At 54.3% G+C, this 10902-nt stretch overlaps 1 protein-coding gene across 1 annotated transcript; it reads left to right on the plus strand.

Moving 5' to 3' along the window:
* Positions 1–5488: 5488 nt before the first annotated feature.
* Positions 5489–8425, plus strand: PAX1 (paired box 1; the record flags this gene model as incomplete). Its single annotated transcript, XM_072332224.1, is given in 10 exon segments — positions 5489–5656; positions 5658–5734; positions 5736–5892; positions 5894–6046; positions 6048–6177; positions 6308–6438; positions 6517–6549; positions 6551–6568; positions 6570–6723; positions 8334–8425. Coding segments are annotated over 10 exon segments (1113 nt in total), but the record flags the coding sequence as incomplete, so codon positions are not given.
* Positions 8426–10902: the final 2477 nt, after the last annotated feature.

Genomic DNA, 10902 nt, shown 5'->3' on the forward strand with positions numbered 1-10902 from the left:
TAGAGCTCGCTGCAAAACTGTGTCTGTTTTCCAGGTGAGAAACCTCTTACACATGCTCCTTCTTCTAATGTTGGATTGCTGGTCACATTTGAGGTGATTCCTCCAGCTCACCATCTGCTTCTCAGAGAAGGAGGAGGAGGAGGAGGAGGAGGAAGGGCTGCTCCCACCAAGAAGAGCATTGGGACTGCAAGACAAGGCAGCTCTTCAGCTCCAAGTGCTTCGTGTGCTGTAAATCCCATTTTATATCCCCCTTGTCAAATACAGGGAGAAATAAATGGAGCTCTGTGATGATTATTCAGAGACTTTATGATGGTTATAATGTCTCTGCCACTCACCTCGCCCTTGCCTTGCCACCTCAGTGCATTTTCCTATTGATACAAGTTTCTGCTGGGAAATGATCCCTGAAAAGAGTTTACCTGCCATGAAATGTCTCTGAAATGCTTTGGTACAGTGGTGTGAGGCGGCTGAGACAGTGTGTGTGTGCACACCTCATATAGCAGCCTTGTAAGAGCCATCATGGGTGGCTCATTGCACAGGGCCGGAACCAACCACAGGAGGTTCCTTATCCTCACGGCTCAGCTCAACAAATGTTAACCTGTTACACCTTCTGGCTTTAGCCTTAAAAAAGAAAATAATAATAATAATCCAAATCTAAAAATAAGGGACTTGTTCTGATTTTTATCCTTCCTTCCTTCCTTCCTTCCTTCCTTCCTTCCTTCCTTCCTTCCTTCCTTCCTTCCTTCTTCCTTCCTTCCTCTTCCTTCCTTCCTTCCTTCCTTCCTTCCTTCCTTCCTTCCTTCCTTCCTTCCTTCCTTCCTTCCTTCCTTCCTTCCTTCCTTCCTTCCTTCCTTCCTTCCTTCCTTCCTTCCTTCCTTCCTTCCTTCCTTCCTTCCTTCCTTCCTTCCTTCCTTCCTCCTCCCTCCCTCCCTCCCTCCCTCCCTCCTTCTTTCCTCTCCCTCCTTCTTTCCTCTCCCTTGCGGAATTAAGGAGCTTTCTGGCTTGATGCAGTATCTCATGCAGCCAAATTGCCTTTACAAATGAAAACAAGTAATTGTTAATTACTCAACTGTGGTATCTATCAAACTGAAATATATGATGAAGCAAACTGGCTCAGACAGCACATTAAGCTTTGAAGTACTATCTAATTTTTGAGCTCTCAAAGTCTTTTCTTCAGAAAGCAGCAAGCATTTTTTCCTCTTTATTTTCCATCACAGTAGGATTATTCAGCTCTCTATATTTAGCCAGCGTCAAAATGCTCAAGCAAAAAAAAAGCCAAAATGGTCAGATGTGAGTTTGTGATCCTTCCTACACAAGAAGCACACACAGCACTCGGATAATGTTGCACTCCACTTTGCAGGGTGGAAACATTCTGCACTGCAACACGTTGCTTGTGAGCAGGCGTTTGGGTTGAACAGCTTGGAACAGGATTTTCAATCGTGGATTGATGGTGACAGAAAATGAGCTCCATAACCGTGATGAAAATGAGTGCCCTCTCTAAGAGCCACAGCATTTCTAACTTCTTAATGAGTACAGAATAATGGAGAACATGGGGGAGCCCCTGGCTTTAATTGGTGGCTGCCACAATAAATGGACATTCTTGATATTTGTACCAAAAAAATAAGGGGGAGAGGAGAGGAGAAGAGAGGAGAGGAGAGGAGAGGAGAGGAGAGGAGAGGAGAGGAGAGGAGAGGAGAGGAGAGGAGAGGAGAGGAGAGGAGGAGGAGAGGAGAGGGGAGGAGAGGGGAGGGGAGGGGAGGGGAGGAGAGGAGAGGAGAGAAGAGAGAGGAAGAGAAGAGAAGAGAAGAGAAGAGAAGAGAAGAGAAGAGAAAGAAGAGAAGAGAAGAGGAAGAGAAGAGAAGAGAAGAGAAGAGAAGAGAAGAGAAGAGAAGAGAAGAGAAGAGAGAAGAAGAGAGAGAAGAGAAGAGAAGAGAGAGAGAGAAGAGAAGAGAAGAGAAGAGAAGAGGGGACTTTCTCCCAGTCTGCCCCTCATTAGGGGCGGTGGGACAAGGGGCTCTTTAGCCTCAGCCTAACATTTTCCGTGCTGGACCAATAAGCTCACATTGCTAAATCAAAGCCGGAGCCGGGAGGGAGCGTCAATAAGTGAGAGGGCCGAGAGGGGAGAGGGGAAAGAGGAGGGGACGGGGAAAAAAGGAGCCCGAGCAAATGAAAAACATCGCGGGTGCAGGTCGGAGCTGGGAGAGGGTGTTCGGCCTCGGGTCACGAGGAGCCGGACCGGGGCGCTCGGGTCCAGTGCTGTCGAGATTTCTTCGGGCGGCTGCGAGTGGGATGGACGCTCCAGAGGGCTCGGATCCCAGCTCGCCTGGCCCGGCCGGGGTTGCAGTCCTGCCTGGAGCCCTACTGCAGGGTCCCCTTTTCCCTTTCGTTTTTTTTTTTTTTTTCATTTTTTTTCTTTTTTTTTTTTTTCATTTTTTCTTTTTCTCCTTTTTTCTTTTTTCTTTTTCATTTTTTTCCTTTTCCTTTTCCATTTCCTCCTTTCATTTTCCTTCTTTCCCTTCCTTTTCCCTTTTCCCATTCTTTTTCTTTTCCCATTATTTTCCTTCTTCTTTCACTTTTGTCTTTTTCTTACTTATTCCATTCCTTCTTTTTATTTCCTCTCTTCGTTTCCTCTTTCTCCTTCCTCTTTTTCTTTCGTTTTCTATCCATTTTCCACCCCCTTTTCGTCCTTCTTCGTTTTCTTCTCCTTCTTCTGTTCATTCTTCTTCATTTCCGTCTCCTTTTACTTCTTTTCTACCACCCCCCTTCCCTCCTCCCCCCCTCTTTCGTTTTCCTTTTCACTTCCTCCCTTTCCAACCCCACACAAACGCTCGGCCGGAACTTTTCCCATGGGCACAGCCCACCGCTCCCGTGCTCTCCCCGCTCGGCACCGCGCACTGCCTCTCGCAGCAGGTGCCCGAGGGGACGCGCCTGACGACCTCCCATTCTGCTAGGGGAGGGGATGGATTTCGTATCTTTAACCCCCCTAGAGGAAGCCGTCTCAGTGCCCGTCCCCACGGAGCAAAGCTGGGAGCTGCGTGTGCGTAGGAAGGAGAAAGGGCCGCGTAGAAATGCGCGCACAGCCTCAAAGAGCGGATTTCTCCGCGCTTCCCAACAGAGGGAGACAAAAGCTTGGCTCAGCCGAGGCGGGGCAGGGGGAGATAGGATCAGCCCGGCTCCGGGAGCCCCCCAGCTACTGCCCCGCAGCACTGCGGCCGGTACGGTCTAGCCGTCAGACCGCTCGGGGATGCTGCATTGGAGGGGTAAGAGCGGCCTCGGGTACAAAGGTTGTTCTGTTGGGGTGAGTGACGGGACCGCCGAACGGCCTAGAAAAATTGTCTGGTGGTGATGATGGGACAGGGAGAGAGAAATCCGACGTTCTCGGCCGTCTTTCGATTGCCTTCTTCCCTCAAGACTCTTAGTAGGCACAGGACGGCGAACTCATTGCCACGGTGCTCTGAACCCTGCAGCAGGGAGAGCACAAGGAAGGGGACACAAAAGAGGGGCACCCACCCTTCTGCAGCGCATAGCTGCGATTTAATCGATTCTCTTTTTTTTTCCCGGAGACCGATGCACAACGGCCGGGTGGTGCCGGCTGTCAAGGCTTTAAACCCCGCTCCTTGAGGACGAGCGGGGTAGGGCAGGCGGTTGCCATCGAAGAGCCATCAGAAAGGGCTTGTCCCTATCTCTGTCCCCGTGTGACTACAGCGCTGCTCGTAACAGATGCGTTTGCGCTGCCCGTGCAAATCAATCAACTGACATCCCCAGTAATTAACACTCTCTGGTAATTTACAACCCCCACCCAGCCCCTTCGGACCTGCTAAAGGCCCCTTTAGGAGTGGAGACAGCGGCTCCCTGCTTGCCGCAGCCCGGTCCCACATTCTGCCTTCTCCGTGGATATCCCGAATTCCAAACTCCGAGAGGAACAGTTTCTCCATGCGGCTGGAAAGGCGATTTTCCCCTTACCTCCCCACCTCCACCTCCGACCCCTTTCAAGGGTTTACATAGAAACACTCACGACCTTTCGATCTCGGAAAGCACAAAATTCCCCCAAACCAACTAAGCGCTCCTTACGAGACTGCTTCCCCGGATGTCACCGCTCTCGTGGGAGAAGCACGGCTCCCCAAGGACAGCCCGCGGACAACCCCCCGAGGCCGAGCAATATCCCCGCCCGCCCGTTCCCGGCGTCGAGGCTGCAGCACAGGTGTCCCCGTCCCGTCGGGGATCGCGTCCCCTCTTCGAGAGGGGTCCGGTGGGAGAGTGCTAAGTGACCCCCCACCCCTCCCTCCCGCAGTCCCACGCCGGGCGAAGCGCACGCCTCGAGGGGGCGGGCGGAGGGTGCCGAGTCCCCCCCAGGTTCTCCCCCGGCGGCAGCGGGGAGCGGCCGCCGCGGCCATTTAGGAACGAAGCGGGAACCAATGGGAGGCCGCCGGGGCGCTTCCAGCGTGACGGCCGAGATTGACGTGTTTCCCACGTCAAATTGATCCCAAGTAGCGGGCGGGGGCTCCCCGCGAGCGGGGAACCGGCGCGGCGCCGCCACGACAGCCCCACGGCCGCCGCCCCCCCCGCAGCCCCCGCCGCCGGCTCCCGCTCCGGCTCCCTCTATGCCGCGCCGGCGGCGGCTGCGGCGCTGCCCCGCTGTCGGGCGATGGGTAAGAGCGGGCGACCACGGGGAGGGCTGCGGGCCGGGCCGGGACCGCCGCGCTTTCGCTTTGCGGATGGGAGGAGAGGGGGGGGCTCCGGGCACGGGGCACAGGGACCGGACCCCCGCCAGCCGCAGGCACCGGCTTGGCTGCCCCGAGGCGCGGGATGGGCTGCGGGCAGCAGCGGGACGTCGTGGCGGCGGGCGGGGACAGGCGGCGGGCCCGACCGGCAGCGCGCTCCGCTCTGCCCTGCCTTGGCTTCCCGTCCTCCTCGCTCCTCGTCCTAATCTCCTTCTCTGTGTCTCCCTTCTTTCTTTCTCTCCTTCTCTCTGTCGTTGTCTTTCTTTCTTCCTCTCTTTTCTTCCTTTCTTTCTTTCTTTCTTTCTTTCTTTCTTTCTTTCTTTCTTTCTTTCTTTCTTTCTTTCTTTCTTTCTTTCTTTCTTTCTTTCTTTCTTTCTTTCTTCTTTCTTTCTTTCTTTCTTTCTTTCTTTCTTTCTTTCTTTCTTTCTTTCTTTCCTTTCTTTCTTTCTTTCTTTCTTTCTTTCTTTCTTTCTTTCTTTCTTTCTTCTCTGTTTCTCTTTCCTTATTTCTCTCTTTTTTTTTTCTCTCCTTTCTTCACTCTTAACTTTCTTTTCTCTACTTTTCCACTCCTCACTTTCTTTCTCCCTTTCTTCTCACTTTTTTTGTCTCTTCTTTATTTCTTTCATCCGTTTTCCTTTCCTTTCCTTCCTTCCTTTCCTTTCCTTTCCTTTCCTTTCCTTTCCTTTCCTTTCCTTTCCTTTCCTTTCCTTTCCTTTCCTTTCCTTTCCTTTCCTTTCCTTTCTTTCCTTTCCTTTCCTCATTTTCCCCTCCCCACCGCCTCCCTCCCGGGCACTGACGCTCCCCCGCCCGGCCCGTCGCGTCCGGCAGAGCACACGTACGGGGAGGTGAACCAGCTGGGTGGTGTCTTCGTGAACGGGCGCCCGCTGCCCAACGCCATCCGCCTGCGGATCGTGGAGCTGGCCCAGCTCGGCATCCGCCCCGTGCGACATCAGTCGCCAGCTGCGGGTCTCGCACGGCTGCGTCAGCAAGATCCTGGCCCGCTACACGAGACCGGCTCATCCTGCCCGGAGCCATCGGAGGCAGCAAGCCGCGGGTCACCACCCCCAACGTGGTCAAGCACATACGCGACTACAAGCAGGGCGACCCCGGCATCTTCGCCTGGGAGATCCGGGACCGGCTGCTGGCCGACGGCGTCTGCGACAAGTACAACGTGGCCGTCGGTCAGCTCCATCAGCAGGATCCTGCGGAACAAAATCGGCAGCCTCTCGCAGCCCGGCGGCCCTTACGACGGCGGCAAGCAGCCCCCCACGCAGCCCGCCCTTCCCTACAACCCCCTTTACCAGTACCCGTACCCCGGCCCCATGGCCCCCGCCGGCGGCCAAGATGAGCGCTCATCCCGGGCCCGTTCCCGCGGCCCACGTCGGGCTGCCCCGCTCCTGGCCCTCTGCTCACTCCGTCACCAACATCCTGGGCATCCGCACCTTCGTGGAGCAGACGGGTGGGTAACGTAAGTCACCGGCACGACCGGTCACGACAGCGCTTCTGCCCTCGGGTTTTTTTTTCCGTCGGGAAAAAGCCCCGACGGCCGAGAGTTGATCCTTACGGCTCCGCTGCTCTGTCCTGCCCAGGGGCTTTGGGTGGCACCGAGGGCTCTGCCTACCCCCCTAAAATGGAAGACTGGCCCGGCGTGAACAGGACTGCCTTCCCTTCCTCCCAGGCCGACAAAGCCGCGGTGGAAGGGGACATCAAATACCCGCAGGTAAGGGGCGGAGGGGCCGGGGCCAGGGGCCAGCCGTCAGGGCTGCCACGCGCCTCCGACACGAGTGTTTGTGCCCAGCCCGCCCCGGGGCTGTCCTCCGTGGGCAGTTTCCCTCCCGGCCTGCGCTTATCCCCCCCGGCAACCAGCATGGAGTCTACGGAGCTCCCGGCGGCTACATCCCCCCGGGACACCCCTGGCAGCCGCAGGGCCACCACGGCCCCGGGGTGACGGTGCACGGAGGCGATCTGGCCAGCGCCATGGCCTTCAAGCAGCCCGGCAGGGAAGGTGAGCTGGAGCCGGGGATCTTGGGGCGAAGGGAGGAGGCGGGACGCGACTGGATCCGACGGGGCGGTGGGACCCCACTACTCCGCTGTGCCCCGATGGGCACAAATCCCGCCCGGCACCACCGGCTAACGCAGCACCTGGGGCTGGAAACCATTTTCCCGGAGCCCTCCTATCTTAAAGTTCGAAAGCAGCCCGGAGAAAGGCAAAGCCTTAGATCGGGGATCATTAAATCTTATTCCGAATCCCGATTTCTAGGGCCCCGCTCTCCGCCTCGGGCAGGATTTAAAGATAAACTCCGCCTGCAGAACGCGGCTTTGATTTGAACGCGTTTACCGCTAATTGGGACGATTCTTTTATCTGCCGCGAATGATTTCGGTTCAGTTCTGAAAGATTTATTTCCCCGATAGGTGGTTTCGTTTAAGAAATCCCAAACTCATCTGTTCTGGATATAAAATCCCCCGTCGATATCTTTCTCCTTTTTCGTGGTATTAGACTTTCTAATACCTTTCACATTTGCAATCCATTTCCCGCTTATTCGTCCTTCTCTTTATCCTATTCTTTTTTTAATATACATACATACATACATATATATATATACGACCTTTTACCATTTCTATCCAGCAACCTGCTGCGAGTCAGAACATCGGCCGTTTCAGGGACGAGTTAATGCGAATATCGATGGGTGGAAAAGGATGGTTGTAAACATATTTATACGTTTATACGATAGGGGAAGAGAAAGCAGAGAAGGAAGGGGGAAAAAAAAAGAGAAAGAGAAAAAAAGGAGAAAGGGAAGGAGAAAGAAAAGGAGGAGGAATGAAGAAAGGGGGGGAAAACGTAGAAAGGGAAAGGAAAGGAAACGAAAGAAGCACGCTTTTAATATAGTTTTCGGATTATTCTCCCCGCATTTTAAGCGACAAGGAGGTTGAATGTTCTGACTTGTCAGACCTTAAGCTGTCTGCACCGAAAGGCCCACGAAATATCTTTCATTTTCTTCTGGTTGTTTTCTATATTCTTCTTTCCCTTTTCCCGTCTCAGAGTTCGGCTCTCTGGCCCAACCCGGTACCGGCGGTGCTTCGGGGCAGCGCTGCTCCGGGCTCGGCTGCTCTCGTTGCGGGTGCGGGGATCTGCTATGTGCTGCGGGCTGACGGGGGGTGGGGATGAGGGGAAAGGGCAGGGAAAAGAAAGAAAGGGGAAAGAGAAAAAATCACTCGGGTATTTGGTCTGTCGGTTTCAGACCTTTTCCGTTGTTTCGCTAGAAATTCTCCCCGTTTCTTTGCTCAGCACAGAAGCGCTGGGACGTTTCGCATCCCCTGCCCCGTGCGGGGGATACGCGGGGGATGTGCGGGGTCCGACCCGCACCCGGCGATGTGCCACAGCTGTACCACAGCAGATATGAGCTGCCCTCTCTCCCCCCCCCGGCCCTGTTCCCTGCCCTTTCCCCCTCCTCTTCTTTCCCTCCCTTTGGCAAAGGGTATTCGTCACCATCACTATCCCTATTGCTTGCGGGACTCGACGGGATCTCCGTTCTCTGTGTCCCCGGGAGGGTTGGAGGTTGCCCACCCACCGCTCTGCTGCTGTCTTTCTTTTTTTCCCCTCTTCTCCTCCTGCAGTCACGGACAGAAAACCCGGCAGCCCCGTGGGGAAGTCCTCGGATCCTCTCAGCCCCATCCACGGACTTTCGATCCCAGCCTCCTCCTCCTAGAGCCGCGCACCGGGCACGTTCGCTTGGAACACACACCTCCAAACCGTGACTGGATCCCGAAGTGCCACCCAACAGTCACCCGAGTGCCACTGCCTCCCAGGGACGAGGAGACCGGCGAGCGGTGACGTCCTCCCACGGCAGTCCCTGAACCGAGGGACGCGGTGAGGACACTCCTGGGGATACCTTACCTCCATCGGATCGCGGAGGGGTGACAGAAGAGACTCAGCCTTCCTTCTTTATTGTGTCTTTCTGCTTTATTTCCAACCCCCCCCTCCCGCCCCGCTTTCATTTTTCCTCTCTCCTCACTGTCCCACGAGGACCGCCGGCCTCATCCCAGGTTCTGTCACAGCCCCAGAAAAGAACCAACAGCCAGAGTGTAAATGGACAAATAAGCCACAACTTTTTGTGATATATTTTTATAATAACAAACCTTAATAAATAAATAATAATAATAATAAAAAGAGTGACCACCATGGCATTTTTCCTCGGTTGCAGCATGAATGGCAGGTGACAAGTGGGGGTGACAATAGATGCTATGGGGCAGCCCACACACCGGGGTGCGTGTCCCCCCCCCTCACCCCTACCCCCCTCGTCTGTCTGGCTCTGCTGGGCTTTTGTGTTCCCCGGCTCCTCCAGCCGCTGCCATTGGCGTGGGGCCCTTCATTGTCTTCAGAAGGGGAAGGTCCTCCGCTGGGGCAGGGAGGAAATATCCTGGCAGGAGAACACACACCCGGGCTTTCTGCAGAGAGGGTGTCTTTGTGGGAGGAAGGCAGAACCATGCCAAGCTCGGCATCCCACCCCGGGAAGTTGCTTTGCCTTCAGCCTCGGGGCGGCAAAATTTGGTTTTGCCTCTGTTGCTGCGAAGCTTTCAGCCAGGGTAAAAAGCAGGGGAAGGGAAGGAGGTGACTTTAGGTGGGCAAGAGTGCTGCCATGCCTTAATAGTTACCCAGGACAGGTGCTATTTCTCTCTAGTCTGATTAAATCTTCTTAAATATGCGTTTGAGTATGTGGCAGACTGGAAAAATTGATCGGCAGAACTCATTAAAGATCAAACTCAGCATGCAGGGAAGAGGGGAAACTGAGTCCTGTCTTCGTAGCTCTGGAAGGCTGAAGGAACCCTTTACATCCCCAGCACTCATCCCATCCCACACCAACCCCTGGTGCCCCTCACTTCCATCCCTCCACCAGAAATGTAGTGCAGAGGCTGAGCATCCTTTTGGGATGGGTGCGGGGATCCCAGCTCAGCACTACTCAGCACTGATGGAAATCCAGTGAGTCCCTTTGGCGTTGCCCTGTGCCAGCTGGCTGTCCCACACACCCGCTGCCATGTCAGCACACCCCGGGCTGGATTTGCCACCAGAGGGAGACCCTATTGTTCCACAAATACATAAAAGGAATATTTTTGAGCTGCGAGGAAGTGTTCACTTTCCCAGGCAGGGAACAGACAGATGAGCAGGCAGTGCTCCCCATCCAAACAAACCCACACAGTCTGTTTTTTGGCACAGATTTAGGGTGAAAACCTGTGTCTGCCTTGTGTTTTCTTGTGCTTTGCTGGGTGAGAGGAGGTTCAGACCCTCTGCCCAATGCTTTCTGTGGCCACAACTACGATGGCACCGGTAGCAGCAGGTGCTGTGGACATCAGCCCATTGGAAATCCAGTTAGAAATGTAAGGGGCAATATATTACTGGGGGTGAGATTTGCCACAACAAGCTCTTTCTGAAGGCTGACAGCAGCAAGAGAGAAAAAAAAGTGGTGTGAAGAGAGAGGAAAATCAGCTCCAGCTGGAGAGGATCGCTCCATTCTGAGAGAATAAGGATAAATAGATTGTTTTGCTCATGCTGAAAATGGCACTGATAATAATTACTGTCGCTCTGAAGATTTATTGGAGCTGGGCACGTCCAGGGTGTTTAGGGCTCAAATCCTGCTCTGAGCACATGGTGGGAACGCTGCTGTCACCCAGCTCCCAGCTTCATGTGGAGGGAAATGGGGCTGATGCGGCCACGGATGGTGAGAGGTGAACTGCAGGGGCAATGGGACCAGAGGGTGCTGGGATTCCTGCGAGGAGGGCTGCTGGCAGGAATGTGCTTCTCTGCATTTTGGGCCCAGCAGGAAGCCCCCAGCATTATCACTGCATGCCTCACACACCTGGCTGGTTCCCCACCCCTATGGTAGAGAAACGCAGGGAGCAAAAGCCCCAGGTGCATCCCAAAGCAAAAATGGGCAGTGCTGCACTGATCGCTGCCATTCGAGCTCACAGCAGATTCCTTTCTGCAGCGGGCAGGCTGACACAGCCCAGAGAAAATTGAACTTGATCAGGGTGGAACTTTCTGAATTTATGACGACAAAGCAAGAGGGTGGAAACAATCCGTTCTGACATTTCTCCACTGAAGATTTTGTCAAAATCGATACCATCCCTCGGAACACGTCAATTTTGATGAGGTGACATTTTCTGATGGGAAAAAATTAGCTCCAAACTG

This window comes from Excalfactoria chinensis, chromosome 3 (assembly GCF_039878825.1).
Source record: "Excalfactoria chinensis isolate bCotChi1 chromosome 3, bCotChi1.hap2, whole genome shotgun sequence".
Classification (NCBI taxonomy): Eukaryota; Metazoa; Chordata; class Aves; order Galliformes; family Phasianidae; genus Excalfactoria; species Excalfactoria chinensis.